We start from the raw sequence: 20347 nt of genomic DNA, 5'->3' as shown, positions 1-20347 counted from the left end.
GTTTGTAGCATAAATTATTATACTTGCCATAGCTTAGCTCTGTTAAATGCAGATGAATATAAATCAATTTTGAAGTGAAGCAATTTTATGCTGCTCGAATGCCCATGCGTCTAACCACAGGGCATACTGAAGCTGTTCTGGCAGCATTTTGAATATTTTTAAGACACTTTCTTTGGTGTTGCCTTTATTTCCACAATTACCTGTGCATAGTTTTACCCTGAGATTTGTGTGGCATTTCACAAAGCAGGAGCAATATAATAAATGTCAGACTATAGTCATTGCTTACTTCATGAAGCTTTGTGAAATGACCCAACATTATTTATTCCTGGTGCCTGGGATAATCCATTCAGAATTTAGTAAAACACTTTTAACACAAAGTAAACGCAGTTAAATACTCTACCATCAAAGCAACAAAAAACGTATTTGACAAATGAACAAATTCTACAACTTAAAAGTAGTTCACAGTATATTCTATCAATTACACACCTCATGAAGCCTTGAATTCATGGTTTTGTCACATTCCTAAGCCAATTTGATGACCAGCGGCGTCTATCCGGACTCAAAGGGTATCCTACTGAACAGCCACAAAAATATCCATGAATGCAAGGATGTCATGTTGTGTGATGTGCATGATGTGTGTAATTGATAGAAAATTAGTCATTTGGGCATGTTCACACTGACTTTAAAAAAATAGGCAGCACTTCTTCATAAAAGGCGTACAGTGTGAACACACCATAATAACTCAGTTTTCTGATCTACAGCATATCGAAGTATAAAGATAGCAATTCTACTTGAAAAACAAACACCTGTGATGGAAACGGCTTCTTCCTAATCATTGTAATAAGTGTAATGTTTTGCACTTGTGGAATGCTGACAGTGGTCCGATAATAATTAAGTAATTTAGGATAGACAGGCTGAGGAAAGAAAATAACTTGAGATGAACAGAGGATAATTTAACCACCGTCCCAGCAGTAAGCAGGCAGCAAAAGGTATTGGAGGTGTTCCGTCAGTGTTGAATGTCAGTTTGCTTTCCTCTTCTTGGTTCGGTACCGCCTCTTCCTCTGCTTGTAGAGATGCCGGAAGTTGATAAACAGTCCTGTGCATAAGATTAGCATTACAACACAACATTTACCATCTGAACAATTTGACCAGAGAGTGTTTATATGCAAAGACTCACCCAGAAACATAAGAATGAGATAGACATGCAGGACATAGGAGAAGCCAATGGACTTGCCAATGGCATTTGGCAGAACAATGCTGAAGAGTTTTGTCTCATCAAAGATGGGAATGGACTGGATCACAGCGACAGCTGGTGGGATAAGGATACATTTTAGATTATTTTATTAACACTGAAATGCAGTTGATTGTCTTCTATTGAAAGAAGTGAGAGCAACCTAACCTTCAGCTAAAACACCCAGTGGGTATAGTGGTATCCAGATGGTGTACCTCAGCCAAGTGAGGGTTTTCCACTCGGTGTCAAAACAGGCCAGCATGTAAAATGGATACCTGGAAATTGATAGTAGTCCAAGTACAAAGGCAATAAAGCATTTAAGGACAAGATATGTGGTAAAATGGCCATGCAGTTCAGCGGTAGAAAGACTTTACACAGACTTATCATAATCATAATTATTAGAAAATCCTACCTCCATGCAGGAAACTATTCACAAAAACATTGTTAAAATCCAGCGTGCGTGAAATTCACTATGAGCATCAGCATGTAGAAGTCCACTCACCGAAAAATCTCGATGGCACTCCAAAGATAGAAAACGAAAAATACAACTGGCTTGTTATGCATTTCCTCCAAGCTGCCAAAAATTATGAAGAGGATAAAGTTTCTCCCAACCACCTGGAGATAACAGTAGAACACACACCATAATAACACCCACACAGAAATAGGCATTGGAAGGACATTGCCAAGTCTAGAAAGTGGGCAATACTGGTTTGACATTAAAAGTGTGGAAAATGAAAATACAGTACCTGTATAAAAACTGGTACAACTCCAGTCCTCACTACACCGAAAGCAGCGTTGAGTACCTCAACTGATGCCAGTATCTGGCAGAAGAACATGACGTCCGATATGGTGTGAAATGTGTCATAGAGAGAATCTAAAAAAGAAAGCATTATGTGTTAGGTAGAGAATCTCAAAGGTTTTGCTTGACTCACAGTGAGACCATTGTAAGAACAAAATAATGAATCCTCACCTTGACCAAAAATAAAAAGCCGTACAGTCATGTTCACAAAGATCCAGGAGAAGCCCAGGAACTGCACAAGGTTATAGATGAACAAAAACCCAGTTTTCACACTGCTAAATGCTGAAAGGAGATGGATTAAATGAATGGACATGTTGAAACAGCAGATGTAGTATGGTGTAAACAACAAAAAAGATCTACATGTTAGATCGGCTAATAACCCCAGGGGGACCCCAGTCAACGAAGTATCAATTTGGGAACCCATCGCCAAATGAAAAGGAAAAACAGCGCCCTCTGCTGTTTTTTACTATCTCACTTGGCTCTGGGAGGAAGTCGATGTAGCACACATACGCAAGGAAACCGGGGTTTTGGTCTGCCTTCAGCCTTTCACTTCCGGTGGTGCGACTATGTTTTCATTCCCACTGACAATATTTCTACACGGAACACTAACACCACTTCTCCCAGAGAACATGGATCGTTTTGGTTATAAGCCCACTTGTTTCTATGATGAAAGAGCAAGTTAAAATGTAAATATCTTTCCGTGGTTTTGTCTGCTCCGAGGACGCTATTGTTAAATGAGTTTCGGTTTGTTTCTAGTGGGGAAGGATCGGCAGACACGTAAATCCCGCTCACTACATTTGATTGGGTAAAATGCGGCCTGCTTCCTGATCTGAAGGCACGCCCACTTGTACGCCAGTGCGTACGCGATATGACGAACCCCCCCGACAGATTCAAACGCAGAGCAGAATCTGTTCTTGAGAGATTAACAAAGTATATATAGGGTTTTAAGTGGTTAATATTTAAAACAATGTTTGCACCAGTATATGATTGGTCAAATTAACATTTGTGACGACAATGTGTTGAGTATGATAATAGTTCTGGGTGCTGTATGATACAGCTTTGTATGTTGACTTTGATATAGTGCATGTCTAACATAGCTGATATCTCTCATAAAATCAGCTCACTGTTGGTTTCATCTATTTATGCTTTAAATCATCGTTTTGTTGGCAGTATGAGCTACGTTATCAGCATCATGAAAAGCGCTGTATTCTGAAACTCATCTCATCACACAATAGGATAATAAAAATAAGAAATAGTGAAAATTATGTCAGTGAAGTTATCTTACTGCACCGGAAAATTACACTAGTATGTATAAATGTGATTCCACATCTTACAAGATCTTTAATCGATCTGATTCAGCTGTTGTTCTTCATGAAATTCCAAAGTCACTTTTTTTTAATTAAGTGGGTAAAGTTTCTAATGTACTACAATTAATACATTGGGATTGCTATTTGATAGTTTCAATTGAAATAGAAGCCTTTAATGTTAATACTGATCAAAACACTTGTACGTACATTCCTTTGGGGCTTTGGAGGCCTTCAGTCTGTTTTTCCTCTCCTCCTGTCAGAAGAAAAACAAAACAATGTTTTATTCAGGTTTTGAAAAAGTCTGGTACCTCTTGTGTTTGACTTTTTTAAAACCCAACATAAATGTCACCGTGGTCAAACACTTCTATATTAACACGCATCATGTGAACAGTCAGCTTCCTACAGTAACATCACCATTGATATTAAGTCTTTTTTTTTAGAAGCGTAGTTGTTTCAAACATCGAAAACATCGGAAATGACATACAAAAACACAGAGCATGAAATATATAACGTGTTTAAAATGTATTACTTCAATTTAGGCTGTCCATGTAGAGGGGAGGATGCATGGTAAACAGTGAGCATACTGAAGTGAAATCTCTCTCACCTTCTCACGTATTTCCATCTCAGCGTCTGACTCGTCCAACCAGCGGTCAAAGTCTGGTGCCAGAAAGATTGGTTTACGCTCCTGCATGGTCAGCCTGTCCCACCACCCGCTCTGCTCCTTCTTCACTGTAATATTCACCTGACGCTCAGTTGATTTATGCATCACCTGAACATATATACAAATTAATTCATGAGCCACTAACTATCAATACAAAAATAACACTGGACAAATCAATTGAGCTGTGTCCAACATAATTGCATGAGTCAGGAATAGTGGACTGCAAAATCTATAAACCTGGTGCAAAGCAGGCACACACCTCTGGTTTCACTGGCATTAAAAATGTTAGGCTGAACTCGTACTCATTGTCTCCTTTAGCACCATGTCCTTGGGCTGAAAACAAAAATGAAATTTAAATGTTAATTCATTTACCATTATTTCTAAAAATGTAACATGTAACAGTACAGTTGAGGAAATAACTCACCTCTGAATTTAAGCACATTTTCATGTACTTGGACGTCAATATTCTACAAGAGATTACAGATAAACTGTTGGTTAATCTTACTTCAGCAAAATTAGTCTAGAGACTATAGGCACACTTTCTGACCATACTTTGCAACCAGAATGCAATAAATCACTTAAGCATAGTTCAAATAAACAATCAAATAATGATATATCTTCCAAACAACATTAGTTAATGACTACTTATTACTTGTTTTTACTACTGTACCACACATTACAACCTCCACACACTTTAGGGGTGACAACAGCCCCCTGGCACCTGCGTGATATCATATCACACTATTTTAATAACAAGGACAGACTGTCGTTATTATTAAAATAACAACGATAAAGAGACCTAGGTCCCTTTGTTGACTATAGACAAACATTTGCATGAAATGCAGATACCCAACGGCATGCAGCTGTAGATGTGAAATTGTATTCAAAGTAACTTCCAAATAAGATGGTACAGTGGTCCTAGGGCAGCTGTCTCAACAAGCCATATTCGTTAGACATGATTGATTCGTACACAAATGACCAGTGTTGTAAAGTAACTAAGGACATTTATTTACATTCACACAATACAATGCGATTTTCATACATTTGAAAAGTTGTGAAATGGGACATTCTGCATAAATGAGTACTTTCTTCTACTTTTGGTACTTTAAGTACATTTTGACACCAATACTATTGTAGCCTACTTTAAGTAAGTACATTTTGAATTTCAGAATTTTACTTGTTACAGAGTATTTCTACATTGCAGCATTGATACTTTTACGGAAGTTACGGAAGGCAAATTGTGCGCATGTTGAGCAGCAAAGCAACAGCCTAAAGTCTCATTTATACTTCAGTTGCATGCTGGTGTTCCATGCAGTAAATAGCAGATATACAAGCTCAGGGTGAGTTTGTAGATTTACTATTTGCTGAGCACGACACCCGGGGCCAGTTGCACGCCACCTCACACTAAGTTCAAAATTTGCCTAGTTACAGCTTAAATGGCTTTTAAAAAAGCCATTATACCCATTTAGCCGGGAAAGTATCTGTGTCATTTTTAGATTTATTTGGCTATTCAAAAATAGCAGATATACAAGCTCATAGCGCGGCACTATGAGCTTGTAGATCTGCTATTTTTTTTTTAAATGTGAAAATTTGTGCAAATCCTTAAATATATATATATATTTTTTAAATATATATATTTAAAGATTTTCACACATTTTCACGATTAAGCTATAACTAGGCTAAATTTGAATTTAGTGTGAGGTGAGGTGGTAAACTGGCTCCCGGTGTTTCCAAGCACGCAACTGAGTGAGTATAACTGAGTCTATACCTCCAGCTCACCTGTGCGTCTATGAGCTCCACACGCAGGAACACTTCTTCATGACGTTGGGCCCAATAGACGTGAGGCGTGAGGAGGGCCATTATGATGGTTATTTAAGTGTAAATGAGGCTTAATGGCAAATTCAAGCACACACTGTAAATGACAGGGGCGCCATTGTATGCTAACGACACGGTGGCTAGAGCGGATTAATCAGAATACAATGTTGCCAGATGTTGTGAGAGAAACAAGCAACCCTGGTCTATGAAAACAAGCCCAAAGGATTTGCCCTTTAAACGTAATGCATCGGCTATTAAAAGATGAAAATCTTGAAGAAAATGTGAGAACATTGGAGTTTTTTTTTTAAACATTTTAACAGCACAAATCTTGAATGGGGGGCTGGCGTAAAATATGTTCAGATGAGGGTCTGCGCACACTAGTTTAAACAACATAAGGAAACAGGCCCAGATAAGCAACTACACTTCAGAAACAACCCAAAAAAAACGCAACCCCGGGCAGTAACAACTACCAATATTTACAAGCAATTTACCAGGGAAAAAAAACAAAGTCGCTTATAATAAGCGGACATGGCAACATTGCCAGAATATTCTGCAAACGTGTGCGTGCTCGTCCTCGACGTCCGTCGACATAGCAGCGTGCTCGTTCACGCCACGGTCAGACGGACATTGTTTACGGAAGGCGCGTTGCTTAACGGGATGCGCTGAATTTACGCACACACCCGGCGTCTTCTTTTTATATTAGTATTAGTATTGATGGCCTGCTAATATGCAGACCGACTGTAATGTTACTCAAGCCAACTTTGACTTGTTGAATTCCTGTGGTAAAGTCCGAGTCCTGGTTGGTGTGACGGGTAGTGTCGCAGCGCTGAAGCTGCCTCTGTTGGTCTCCCAGCTTCTGGAAGTACCTGGGGTGAGCTGAGCTGCTTCATTAGCTGGACTGGCTCCAATCGGAACCTCTCCCTCCGCCGTATAGCTCCGAGACGAGGTCCCGCTGCGTAGGCTGCCGGCAGAGTGCGACACCGGGGAACGGTGGCCAATATTGTTGATTCTTACCTTTTTCGCACATCGTATCCAAAAAGTAAAGATATTCTCCCCTGCTATCAGATGTTTTACATTTTAGCGGTCATTAAAATCTAAACTACGGGTTGAAACGAGCGTTTAAATCGCTTATTTAGTCAGCATGTGGCCAGTCAACCCGTCCGCATGCGCAGTACTGCTCCCGTAAGGTTGCATTGGGAAAACATGGCACAGGCTGATTAAAAAGCGATGTAAACGCTTGTTTTAACCCCTCGGTTAAAATTTCTTGACCGCTAAAATGTAAAACATTTGCGAGTAGGGGGGGTGACCTTTTACTTTTTGGATACGATGTGCGGAAAAGGGTAAGAAAGCTACAATATTGGTGCACTTTGCTGGCACCCTACACAGTGGAACCTCATCTCGGAGGCAGGGAAAGGTTCCAAACGGGGCTATTATCTGTACATGTTTATTTGGTCCGACCTGTGCCTGTGTCGCTGTGTGTATCCACGTCTGTATCCTCTATAGAACTCATGCACGAAGAGCTTTAACGTGTCCCATTATCTCCCTAATAAACAGACATACTCTAACCACTAGATGACGATGTTGACTTTTTGCACTACTTTAGAGTCCATGCTTTCTTATTATGCCACCTTGGTTTACACGCACATACAGTACATACTGCTGAGGAAGATAAAGATCAAGACAATTAAGAGAGCACTGCCTTTGGGGCAAATGTCTTCCACATTCTCCAAGTTAATTACTGGTCATGACTCATACCACTAGCAGAATGAGAACAACAACAGCATATTCACCAGCACCTGCTAAGAAATAACGTTAGCTCTGGCACCTACCAGCTACCAACCTTAATTTTCATGTACAAATGTGTCTCTTTGTTTTGCCTACTATGCCCTAGGTGGATGTGCGAGTGGTCACCACAGAGCATGCCAGGCACTTCTATGACCCTGCTGAGGTTACTGTGAAAGTCTACAGTGACAAGGATGAGTGGGAGGTAGCCTAATGACACATTTCTCAAATGCCTTTATTGCTCACCTACGTTCCTAGCTGCACTGATACATAATGTTTCATAATTCACATGCCTGATGACACTGCACTGTTCTAGCTGTGGACACAGCGCACTGATCCGGTCCTGCACATCGAGCTGAGGCGCTGGGCAGATCTATTTGTCATCGCCCCACTAGACGCCAACACCCTGGGCAAGATCGCCAGTGGCATCTGCGACAATCTATTGGTGAGAGCAGGCTGGACAAAGCTTGATGGCCCGCCGCCCAAATGATTATTACTACACACAGTACACACATGGGATATTTCTCAAATGAATAGCCGAAACGATACTTGGGGGCTGATCATTGTTTTGTTATTGACAGACATGTGTGGTAAGAGCCTGGGACACCAGGCGACCTCTGCTGTTCTGCCCTGCTATGAACACTGCCATGTGGCAGCACCCCATAACGGCACGACAGGTTGCCAGCCTCAAAGAATTTGGATATGTCGAGATCCCCTGCATTGCCAAGAAACTAGTGTGTGGCGATGAAGGTATGTTGTTAATTCAAGAACAGGTAGTAGTGTATCACAGTTTTCAACTGTCACCTATCAAATCAACTGAATCCTCATGACCTCATGTTGGTGTAACTCTGACTCTGAGCGTGTAATAAAGTAGTAGTTTCTGTGTGCGTAATCAACAGCAATGACACAGCTCATGAGTCATTATCCAGTGTTTCAGGCATTCTAACAATGCCAGTAAGCAACAATAGAGCATTTTTTCTGCCGATTTTGGTGATAAGATCATCAGTCTTGGCATCTTATTTTTGACAGAGCAGGCAATAAGATAATCAGTTTCAATGACACAATTCTGAAGCCAAGTGATGACTGAGCCAATTACCTGCTGACATAATTACATTTTTCCATGACATACAATCCTGATGGAGGGGAAAGGAACTGGTTGGACTAATGTGTTCCAAAAAAAATGATCGCCCATTTTTGAAATTGCAGTGATCACATCACTTCAAAGCAGGACTACTCAGCAATGAGTGTGCAAGACCACATGGGCAATACTAGAGGGCAAGTAAAGCCCAGTCCAGACCAATGCAACGACTTGCAACTTATAACCACTTAGTTGCAACAGAACGAATAAGAATCAGAACTGGTAACCCGTACAGTGGTATATTGGGTTACCGGTTACAAGATAATTCTTGTAACCGGTAACCCAATATATCTGTTACAGTCAGTATAATCATTGCACTTATTGTATGTGTTTCAACTCTCTTAAAAGTTTTGTCCTTGCATAAGAGAGAAGAGTACACATATTGTCAAACTGGTTATTGATAATGATTATCATATTACATATGATATGATGACATCATCATGACATGGTTTAGATGGTCCTCCTTCCCACACCCACCCCACCCTTTCTCCCCTCCACACCTCCACCCCTCCTACCCCACAGTTTTTGTATAGCCAAAAACAGTGGCTATTTGAATTTTAAAAGAATTGCCTTTCAATTTCGTTTTACTTAGCCGGTCTACCACCACAATATTGAATAAAGTATGTTTCCCACATACTGTTTCCCAACTCTGTCACAGTGACTGAGTGCGAAGCATGAACTCACCCACCGTGACAGAATGAGCTGGGAAACATGAATTCAGTCAGCTGTCGTGTCGTGCGAGGTGAATGGTCTGTGTGTGAGAATTGTGTGTGTGTGTGTGTGTGTGAGTAGGAGGTGTTTTAGGTAGAGGGGGGGCCGTGTCAAGTCCTGGTCCAGCCTATTGTCTCGGGTCCTTCTGTGACAGGTTTGTAGTATAGATTTGCGTAGGCAAATACCTGTCCTGTAGGGTTTCAAGTTAAAAGGAGGAAGGCCTCATTTGACCCTTCGGGCGTTTAGGTCCTTCCTACGTCAAAGCCTCCGTACCCCGGCACTGCGTCCTCCAGTCCCAAGTGTGTCCATCACCTTTGAGTGTAATCTATATTGATCATAGTATGTTGTACAGCCTACATGTAGGCAGCAATGTAGCGTTGTTTCTGAAAAGCGGAAGTTCTTAGATAATGTTTTATGATTGTAGAATGTTATCATTCTGTATTGCTTTGGATGAATGTCTGCTAACAACTACGATATATTATGTCAATTAGTGCTTTTATTTAGTTTGCCTAATTCTGTAGTCTGTAGTACTCTTCATACAGACACTGTGTGTGTGTGTGTGTGTGTGTGTGTGTGTGTGTGTGTGTGTGTGTGTGTGTGTGTGTGTGTGTGTGTGTGTGTGTGTGTGTGTGTGTGTGTGTGTGTGTGTGTGTGTGTGTGTGTGTGTGTGTGTGTCCGGAGGAAATAAATCTTGCGGTTTCATAGCGGCCAGCTGGACAAACTGCAGCATTGGGGGAGCGGGGGGCTCCGGGAGAGCGAGGTAGAGAGAAAGGCCATCTACAGGGCAAACTGTGGGGGAAAATGGCAAACATTTAGTGATTATTAGAAGTGGAGACACATGTAAAGGTGGGAAAGTAAGCTGTTCAAATGTCAGAGCCATGAGCGATTTTTGTGTGAAGTTTGAAGGCAATTGGATCTCAACGTTGATAAAGTTATTCACTTTTTATTCACTTTTCTCCATCTACAAATGAAACATACTCTGACCAGGTCCATCATTAGATATAATTTAAAAATGTAGTGCAAAAATAAAAAATAATGCAAAAATATTTGAAATACTGATGACAGTATTTGATCCAGTTTCATGTATGGTGAAACTGGATCCAGATCAAGAATAGTATTGTATACATTTTGAGATTTCAGTTCCTTCTTTTCTTTTTTTCAGTTCACTCAGTCAGTTGAAAAAGTCTGAAAAGATGATTTGTGGTTGGTCAGAAAGTGTCTTTACAAGTTTCCTTTTTTCACCATCACTGCACAGTTGTTGATGCAATCTGGGAAGTGGGAACCCATTAGGTAAAAGAAGAAGAAAAAAAAGTCTTTGTTTTAGCATCGGGGGCACCACCTTCTTTTTTGTGAAAAACAGGAACTCGTTTTGGACGGGAAAAACAATTCTCTTCCCAATCTGCATGAAAATTGTACATTTTTTGGCTCATAGTATCTCTTCCTGAACTCGAATACTTTTATCCTTTCTCGTCTCGTTAGCTGTAGTTGAAAAGTAGTAGTAGCCTATTACTAAACAGGTAACATATCTGGACCACAAATGAACACAGGAGTGGTGCTCGCCACTCCTGTAAATGTTTTGCTCCGCCGCTCCCCTGATAATGATGTGGTTCACATTCCAACCAGCACATCCCCTCAGGATCAATCTTTGAAAGGTCAGGCTTGCCCACCCCTGCTTTAGATACATTCTTAACCCATTAAGCCATGAGGCCGATTCTACAAAATCCTTCTAAATCAGTAGTTCTCAAACCTTTTCGTGCCAAGGACCCCCAAAAGTTATATGTATTTGGCCGCGGACCCCCATCTGAAAATGTTTTGTGCCAGGGACCCCCAGAAGAGAAGATTGTGTTAAGAAATTCAATATTGTTTAAAATGTTTCAAACACTTTCAAGATTTTTCAAAAATTGCAGTGCGAAGTGATGAGCTGTGAGCTTGTATATCTGCTATTTTTGAGAACCACTGTTCTAAACCAATGTTCTAAAGAAGAGTTTTATGAAAAACTTATGTTGCTATACAGTATATAGCTAAAATCTAAAATGACACAGATGATTTTCCGGTGTTAATGGGTTAAGAACAAAGGCTGGCGGTCTTTGATGGTCTTTGATGAGGAGTGTGAAAAGGATCCCTGTGGATAGAGAAATGTAAATTGGCAGACAGACAGCAAGGAGTCACAAGGGTGATGATTCAAGATTCAAGAGATTTGATCTGTCACAAAGCTCATAGTGTACTTTACAAGTATGTGCAATGAAATGTTGTGTGGCAGGCTCCACACCCTGAAGAAGGCAGCATCGCTGTCCGAAACCTTGGTGTACACTTTTTTTTTTTTTTGGGTTCTCCTAGGAAACATGGCATCAGTAGCTACGAGTGTGCTGCGACTCTTATGTTTTTAGTGTCTTTACTGTTGGCCGGCATCTCAATAGGACTGGTGTGTGTTGCACTTATGTGAACTGTGGCAGGCCGTGAAAACAATGTCTACTGTCTAAAAACGAGGTTTAATACAAGTAAGATAAATAATACACAATAAAAGTTATAGTGTAGAAATGTTTAAACTGATAGGTGTGGATAAGAAATGAGTGTGTGTGTGTCAGTGGTGTAAAGTTAATTTTACAATACTAGTCCATACCCGGTCGACACATCCGAGGGGGGATGTGCTCACATGATCTGGCAACCCGGGAGGCAGTTCGTCCCATAGCTGGGCAGTGACAACCCAGAGATGTGTGTGGGGAGGACTTAATTGGCATTACTACTAAATTGGGGAGAAAAAAGGACGGTAAAAAAATAATTGTTGAGGAGTATAAATATCTTGGCACCACCATCGACCACAAGCTCGCTTTTAAGACCAACGCAGAGAATATTTACTCTAAGTGGCAACAACGACGCTTCAGGTCCGACCATCAATCCTGCAGGCTTTCTACAAGTCCTTTGTGGAATCCATCATGACCTTCAACATCACATCATGGTTTGGTGTGATGCGTGTCATCAACCGGAAACCTCTCGACAGGGTTGTTAAGATCAGTGGCAAGATCATTGGGAAGGACCAGGAGCCACTCAGCAGCATCCACAAGAAACGGACAGTAAAGAAGGCCTCTCAAATAGTTGAGGACAATACACATACACTTCACACACACTACAAACTGATGCCCTCAGGCCGTCGTTACAAAGCCTCGAAACTCACAAAAAGGGGCTCAGATAGCTTTGTACCTACCTCCATCAGACTGCTGAACATCTAGGTCTGGTGGAGCAGAAAGGAAAATAAAGTTGTTTGAATGGAATTGAATTGATGACTGATGCAAGGTACTGGACAGCAGGTACAGCGGAATACAGAGGACACAAAGACGATATTTACATTTCTACCTGAGGAAAGAAAGAGACTCAATACAGCTTCTTCTGAGATTTAAACTGTAAGATAATGTTCTGTAATCTTGTGTGATGTTACTTAGAAGCTACAACGTATCAAAGGGTGCACTTACAAATCTCCTCTGGGTTTATATCTGTCATATCCATAATTATCAGTTGCATTGTTAGCTCAGTATTGCAAGTGTGCCTTGACCAAATGTTAGCTATCTACATAGTGGTCTGTTTAATATAACTCACTATGCTGGGACAGATGTGCTGAGATATTACTATATAAGGCCATATGAATGGATGCTTTGGACACGCTCCGTTAGTAGTGTGTGTGTGTGTGTGTGTGTGTGTGTGTGGCAGAACTTGTATTTCTAAAACATTTGAGTACACTTGTAAGCGGTCACAGTCTTGCTAACGTATTGAGCATATGCCAAGTTTGAGTTGTGGACAGGCCAAGTTTAAGTAGTGAACAGGCCTATATTCAGATGTTAAGTCCTTGACTGACCGTCAGACATATACTGTATATATGCTGCCAGAAATAGACAGAAAGGCCTTATTGTCCATAAGTGATAACTCATAAGTTCCTGAGCGGGTCGATGCAGGGACATGGGTAACCAGAAGGTACAGTATAAACTTGCTTGTCAGCTTAACCGAACAAGGGGTCTACAGAAAATCACGATAGGGGTGAATCTAAGGTGGGACTTCTATTCGGTGTGTGTGTGTGTGTGTGTGTGTGTGTGTGTGTGTGTGTGTGTGTGCGCGCGCGTGTGGAGAGTGTGTGTGTGTGTGTGTGTACTTGGAGAGTGTGTATGTGCAACCTGTTGCATGAAAAGTGTCTTAACTCATTCACTGCCAGACTTATTGCTGGCCGCGTTTGCCCACTGCCAGAGATTTTTCATTGAAAAAAAAAAAGTACTCAGGAGCTGAGATACAGAATTTTTAAGCTTTAAGTTAACAAGGAAGTGGATGGGAGTCTTTTCCTTCGAAAAATCATATCTACTTGGTCTTTGGGTCAAAAAAAATAAAAATTTGAAAAATTAATAATTACGTTTTTTACGTCAGTGGCAGGTTTGGTAAACGGGAATAATTACGTTTATTACGTCAGTGGCAGTGTATGAGTTAATTAACATCTTGTTTTGTGATCGGTTCTAGTGAGGGGTGTTGCAGCGCATAGTTGCTGGGCTGACATTGGACTGTGAGAATCAAGGAGTAGGTTTTTTTAGCGCATCGTTGCTTTAAACCTGAGTGATCACAGAATGATATAAATTATATAAGTGATAAATGTTATATTCCTAATATTGAAGATACGGTTTATAATCTTACTACAAAGACTTCACATCTTGAAATGTACAAACGTTTTAGCATCAAAATATACTTAGAGTACCAAAGTAAAAGTACTAAAATCTTCAGAAAATAGAAGATCTACAAACTCATAACGCGTCACATTGTAGATTGGCTGTATGTGGTTACTGTAGGTGTATTAATAATTAAATCTGCAAAGTAACAAGTAACTAAAGCTGTCATATGCTGTAATTGTAGTGGAGTAGAAGTACAAAAAAAGGAAAGGAAAGTAAAAGTACCTCAAGAGTGTACTGATTGTAAGCATTGTATAGTACTTGAGTAAATGTATGTAGTTACTTTGCAGCACCACTGAGCAGCCAATGACTGATAGGCTAGGTATCACCAGGTGCACTGATTGCTAGAGTGCAGAGGGACATGGGTTGATATTAATGCTCTTAACTCAAAATATATATCACACAGCTTAGATCTTTGGATTAAATCGGAGAGTAGTAAGCAGATGTAAAAAAAAAAAAAAGAATCTGTAGTGTCAAAATTGCACGTTGATGGAATATCAATGTATATTATTACTTACATCATGGGATCAAATCCTGGCAGTAGCAACACAACATATGAGCAATCCTGCTCCCAGGGGTATAGAGCATTTAACAGGTTATACAGGTTGTAACTTATGTGTTCTTTAACGTTGCTACGCTTTAAAGAAAAAGCATAGGTGGCCACAGTAAGTTTGAATGAGTTTCTAAGTGAAAGTACAGTATGTAGGAGGAGTAGGGGCCAAAGTTTTGAGGAGAATATAGTCTATAACTAGAACATATTGTTCCTGAAGAAACAATGTGGGCTCGCTTTAAGACTAAAAATAGTAGTATAAACAGTACAAATTCGGTCAAGGTCCCACGCAGTGCTCTCTTTCTGACTGTGTCGAATGTGAGTGTGTAGACTTGGCTACGGTTGATCAGCTGTTTCCATTCTCCATTCTTCTCATTGTCATCAGTTACGCCCCTGCTTGGTGCTAGGTGTATGGGGTGGGCGTGTGTGTGTGGGGGGTGGGAATGTACAGAAGTTTTGGCATCAAAATATACTTTAAGTACCAAAGTAAAAGTACTCACATTTTCCAAAGATTGTCAAGCTTTTTCCAAAATAGCAGATCTGCAAGCTCACAACGCATCACATTGTAGATCGGCTTTTTTTGAATAGTCAAAGTATGACAGAGGGGGGTATGTCATGTGTTATGGGGTGTGTGTGGGGGTGGGAATTTTGGAGCTTGAAATGGACAAATGTTTTAGCATCAAAATATACTTCACAACGTTCAGCACGGCGACTCGCTCGGCGGTGCCTCTCGTTGCTCAAGTCCACTAGGGATGGTGCGCCTCCAACGTTGAAACAGTTTTTTGCCAAACTACTTCCTAACTTAATAGGGCTGTAGTCTGTTCTCACCAAGTGGGCCGAGTGGTCCGCCTCGCTGGGTGGCGACAAAAACTATGCCTAAACCTAACCTTAATCCTAATAAAATAATTTGTGACGCATTTTAGATAATATAAATAAGCAACGGCGGGAGTAGGATTCATTCCCGTGGCGTTGATATAGGGAGTCTAATGCTTAATGGTGCACTCCACAGACACGTCTGGTGCTACAGGGGTTTGGGAGTTATTTAACGCGGTTCACTCATGTGAGAGGCAGTTCCGCGTGCGTCACAGAAGGGGGCGTTGCCAAGTTGTTGACAAGGAAACGAGCTCTGGCCAATCAGAGGCAGGCGGGGGCGGGTCTTTGCATAACCGGTTTGCAAAATGGATGTACGCTCCCTGGATAACTCTTATATTCTGAGATGGGGGGGGCAAAACGATACATATTATGTCCATTATGGTAACTTATTAGGGCCTGCTTTATACTGCATTCATGTATTTTGATTTTTGAAAGGATCATTTCTGTGCCAGTCCTTGAGCCTTTATAGTGCAGGCATTGATTTCGATAATAGGAAAATAAGAAGTAGATATGTCAGTGTGTTCTGTGCATGCACAGCTAGGTCACTTAGTCCCTGACATGGAAGCGTCTTTGTGAGCAGGCTGGCAAAGTGAAGGTTTTAAATTATCTATTCAGTTCAGAGTAAGACCATCATTCAGCCCAGGACGCTATTGAGGATGAATAAATCATACTGTATAAAACTAGATAATGGATGCAGAAGAAGAATTCTTTCTTTGGCGTAATCAACACTCTTTTGTCATGCTACATGGTGGAAGAAAGGCCCTGCAAGTCGCTCCGTTTTTTAGAATGCGCTGGCTGCAAAAAACAGTCGGCCGCGCACAGCCTGAGTTTATCAGCCGGCAGCCATAGTTTGGTGTGAAGTAGTTTTTCTTTGGCTGTTTTGTTTCTTTGTACTATGAAAAGATTTTTTCTTAAGTACATATGATGTGAGCTGCTTTAACACTTTGATCCAAGTGATTTTCTTATGTGTGACTTTTTAGTTTTACTGGAGTAAAAATATCTTTCAAGTTATATGTATACCATTACTCAAGTATGGTTTTCAAGTACCTTATACACCACTGTTTATTTCTCCATGTTTAACGTGTAAGGCAGAATTGGACAGAAATCATGAAGCAGTTGCTGCTATTTGTAACATGACTGCTTGACAGCTACCCTCTCACCAAAAAGCAAATAAAATGATAACATAATAAATGAATTCCTTAACCAACCAACCATATGGGAACCCATACCAGGTGGCCCCATGTGGCCCCGCCAGGGGCCCCTGGGTGCCACAGGCACACCGTTGCTCCAATCCGCAGCAAACTTGGCACAAACACTGTTCAGGGGCCTGCCATCAGAATAGTCACACCAGGGGCCACATGTGGCTCCCAGGGGCCATGTAAGGGGCCCCCGGTGGCCACAGGTGCACCGTTGCTCCGATCTGCACCAAACCTATCACAAACACTGTTCAGGGGTCTGCCATCACAAAAGCCACACAAGGGGCCCGTGGGTGCCACAGGTGCACCGTTGCTCTTATCCGCACCAAACTCGGCACAAACACCGTTCAGGGGTTTGCTATCAGAATAGTCATGGTCATTTTAATAACATTTTTGTCCCACAATTTTGTAACCAATTTTTCACCCAGTGCCAATGCCTAAGCTTGTAATCCTGGGCGCTACTCTCCCTCTGCCAGCCTGGGGAGAGCCCCGCACTGAGCTCATGCTTCCTTTAATGCATGAGGAGTGAGCAGGCCGCTTCTTATCACCTGACAGGGGGGAGTTTCTCTGGTAGGTCGTAGCACGTGGAAGGAACACATTATTCCAACCAGTTCCATTCCCCTCCATCATGCGCCCCGGCTGACCAGGGGGAGGCAGTATAGAGCATGTTTTATTGTGAGGGTACCTACCCTAGGGGACACGAGGAGAACATGCAAACTCCACACAGAAAGGCCCTTTCACCAACCCCATCTAGATGGGCACTGAGGACACTAGAACACTGAGGGTTCTATTGTCCAGCCTGATGGTGTCTGTTGAAAATCATAAACTCTTGACTTCTGTCATGAACCAAGCCCCTGTTTCACTAACACTAAGATCAGTGGTTCACAAACCATTTACCAATAGAGAAATTTGATGTCTCCTCCGAACCAAAACTAGTGCAAGTACAGTGATGGGTCATATATGGACAACCAAGAACAAATCTGCATAAACGGTTGTATGTTGCGTTAAGAGGAAGAAGGTTTGTTTTGGGGGCAGTCTGATAGACTACATCAGCATAATGAAGAATTGGTAGTAGGAGTTGTTGAACGAGTTTCTTTCTGACTGTAAATGTAAAGCAGTTTCTGTTAGGGTATAGGACACCAGTACAGAAGTTGATTTCCTGACGCTCCTGATGTTATCTACTGTATACATTTGAATGATAGACCTGAATCAAGCCAGAGACCAAGATTTTTGATATGATCAACTCTATGATCAACAAGCCTTGCAGTGTAAATGCTGTATTGATGTCATCATTATTGTAATAAAATGATACATCTGCTATTGTTGTAAAGGTGATGTCGAATACAATTAGGTGTTGGTCTAGAAATAACAAAAGGAGGCACAATGTAGAGGAATACATCCATCTAATTAATGATCATAGCCACCCATTCATCTTCTGCTGTTATCAGGAGCTGGGTCACAGAGGTAACAGAATCCCAGACTTCCCTTTTCCTGGCCACAGGTGGCCAGAGGTGTTCCAAGGCCAGTGTGTTGATATAATTCCCCCCATCTGGTCCCTGTGGCCTCTTTCCAGCTGGACGTGCGCCGAAAGACATCCTTAGGGAGGAGCCCAGGAGGCATCAATATTAGATCCCCGATTATATCTACTTTTTCCATTTGATTTTTTGAAAGGGGTTCCTAGTATCTGTAGGAAAGTTCACTAAAGCCCTTAGTTGTAGGGAAGATCTTGTGTTTTTATGGTGTATCTCTGTCTCTAGCCATTGCAAGGTTATATTATGTGAATTCATGCATAGATTAATATGCCAATGATTAACCCAATAAAACCGGGAAAGCATCATGTGTCATTTTAGATTTTTGCGTTGGCTATTCAAAAACAGCCGAAATACAAGCTCAGAGTGCCACTTTGTGCCGTGCTGCGAGCTTGTACATCTGCTATTTGTTTTTTTTTTAATCTTCAAAGTGTTTGGAAAATCATTTCAAACACGTCTTAATGGGTTAATAATTCTCTTCCAGAAGCAGGTATCGGTCAGTAACAGTTTGTTGTTTTGCAGGTAAAGGGGCCATGGCAGAGGTGTCAACCATCATTAATGCAGTCAAACAACATCTTAAGAAACCTGAGGAGAACATGTGAGCATCTCGTCAGAGGAAGACCTCCGGGTGGGCCAGATGTTCCTTCCTAGGTCCTCTCCAACACTATTTCTTTAACACCGATATTACTATTTAAAAACTTAAAATGAAATAAAAACATGAACAAGTCCAATGGTTTATTGCCGATTAGACAATACAAGTTAGTCCAAGCTGGTCGATAAAAGCAACTGAACCTGAGCACCTCAAAACCGTAAATGTTATACCTTCTGATGACTCCTCCTCCTTGCCTCCTCAATAGTACACTTACTGTATCCCAATCATCAGGTCAATAACATAATGATATCTCTATGTATTCGATTTTGTGTGAATCATGCACTCGTCAATATAAATGTAAAAACATAGCTACTGTGTATACTGTAAACATGGCTATAAACCTCACAAAAATATATTTATAATGATGCTATGGTTGAACATACGGTATGTTAATGTTAATTAACAAGTCATTAGAGAAGCTGTCCTTGTGTCTAAGGGGTTAATTATGAAGCGGAAAGTCTTCTCCCTGTCCCAAAGGGACTTTGACAGATTGGTTCCACTGCAGCCACACATCATTCTAATAAAGCTGTCAACCAAAGCACCTCTATGTCAACTAAGGCATGGAATATTTTGACTGTTAAATATGTGTGTGTGTGTGTGTGTGTGTGTGTGTGTGTGTGTGTGTGTGTGTGTGTGTGTGTGTGTGTGTGTGTGTGTGTGTGCGTGCGTGCGTGCGTGCGTGCGTGCGTGCGTGCGTGCGTGCGTGCGTGCGTGCGTGTGTGTCCGTGTCCGTGCGCACGCATGTGTGTGTATATATACAGTATACACACACATATTCTATATTCATTGTCATATAATATTAAATATTTAAATTAGTAGAATAAATATATGTTCATTCTTTATGTAGGCCTAGTGTTTATAAGGAGCAAAAGGTATTTGTGCAAAGAATTTCAGATGATTTCTACCACGCCGTTAACAGATGGTGGCTTCAGCTTTTTTTCCCATGACTCTTAAGTGTCTAGGGTCAAACATGATGAAACCCACGTTTCCAGTGTCAGGGATGTTTATCTCTGTGAAACTAGAGCAACCACCATTTAATGAAGACAACTAACCAGCCTGGAATGTGTCTTTTAGCGGAAGAAATGTTAACAGGAACCATGGCATGATCTGTTTCATGTGGTGACCAGAAGCACACTGTGTAACAATTGCGATTCAAGAACAGAACATCTCTTTTGGTAATCTAAGACGTGTACTTCCTTTAATAGAGGATTATTTTGTAGACATGACACCTGGCAAACACAAGCACATTGTCTTCTGCCTGAGAAGAAACATACTCTGCGTAACAAACAATAGACATCATTATGATTGCAGAACAGCTAAATTAGTACATAACATTGCAATTGCAAAATGTTAGAGGTCACCTTAACATTAACGTTTGTCTGAACATTGGATTGAAACACTTTGCC

At 41.1% G+C, this 20347-nt stretch overlaps 2 protein-coding genes across 2 annotated transcripts; one reads left to right on the top strand and one right to left on the bottom strand.

Annotated features, from left to right (window-relative positions):
• Position 1: 1 nt before the first annotated feature.
• Positions 2 to 5948, bottom strand: hacd3 (3-hydroxyacyl-CoA dehydratase 3). The gene is made up of 11 exons (XM_084059322.1): positions 5778 to 5948; positions 4423 to 4465; positions 4258 to 4331; positions 3942 to 4106; positions 3545 to 3590; positions 2202 to 2312; positions 1978 to 2105; positions 1734 to 1846; positions 1400 to 1506; positions 1178 to 1309; positions 2 to 1096 (listed from the first exon to the last, which is right to left on the bottom strand). Exons 1-11 carry the CDS (start codon positions 5856 to 5858, stop codon positions 1020 to 1022), a joined length of 1077 nt encoding a protein of 358 aa, XP_083915448.1. The 5' UTR covers positions 5859 to 5948; the 3' UTR covers positions 2 to 1019.
• Positions 5949 to 6440: 492 nt separating this feature from the next.
• ppcdc (phosphopantothenoylcysteine decarboxylase) lies at positions 6441 to 19560 on the top strand. Its single transcript, XM_084059691.1, has 5 exons — positions 6441 to 6684; positions 7705 to 7800; positions 7912 to 8040; positions 8177 to 8345; positions 18812 to 19560. Exons 1-5 carry the CDS (start codon positions 6541 to 6543, stop codon positions 18889 to 18891), a joined length of 618 nt encoding a protein of 205 aa, XP_083915817.1. The 5' UTR covers positions 6441 to 6540; the 3' UTR covers positions 18892 to 19560.
• The last annotated feature ends 787 nt before the right edge of the window (positions 19561 to 20347 follow it).

This window comes from Gymnoscopelus microlampas, assembly GCF_963454915.1.
Source record: "Gymnoscopelus microlampas genome assembly, chromosome: 6".
In the NCBI taxonomy this organism is placed as follows: domain Eukaryota; kingdom Metazoa; phylum Chordata; class Actinopteri; order Myctophiformes; family Myctophidae; genus Gymnoscopelus; species Gymnoscopelus microlampas.
This window is presented reverse-complemented; position numbering and strand designations above follow the sequence as displayed.

Bases quoted from the DNA above. Each gene is read 5' to 3' on its own strand.
- ppcdc (XM_084059691.1), top strand. From the start codon at position 6,541: ATGCAGACCGACTGTAATGTTACTCAAGCCAACTTTGACTTGTTGAAT. The intron at 6,685-7,704 runs GTGAGCTGAGCT...ACTATGCCCTAG, and splicing joins AGCTTCTGGAAGTACCTGGG to GTGGATGTGCGAGTGGTCAC. The intron at 8,041-8,176 runs GTGAGAGCAGGC...TGTTATTGACAG, and splicing joins GCATCTGCGACAATCTATTG to ACATGTGTGGTAAGAGCCTG.
- hacd3 (XM_084059322.1), bottom strand. From the start codon at position 5,858: ATGGCCCTCCTCACGCCTCACGTCTATTGGGCCCAACGTCATGAAGAA. The intron at 4,107-4,257 runs GTGTGTGCCTGC...ATATATGTTCAG, and splicing joins TAATGCCAGTGAAACCAGAG to GTGATGCATAAATCAACTGA. The intron at 1,507-1,733 runs GTGAGTGGACTT...ATCAATTTCCAG, and splicing joins AGTGCCATCGAGATTTTTCG to GTATCCATTTTACATGCTGG.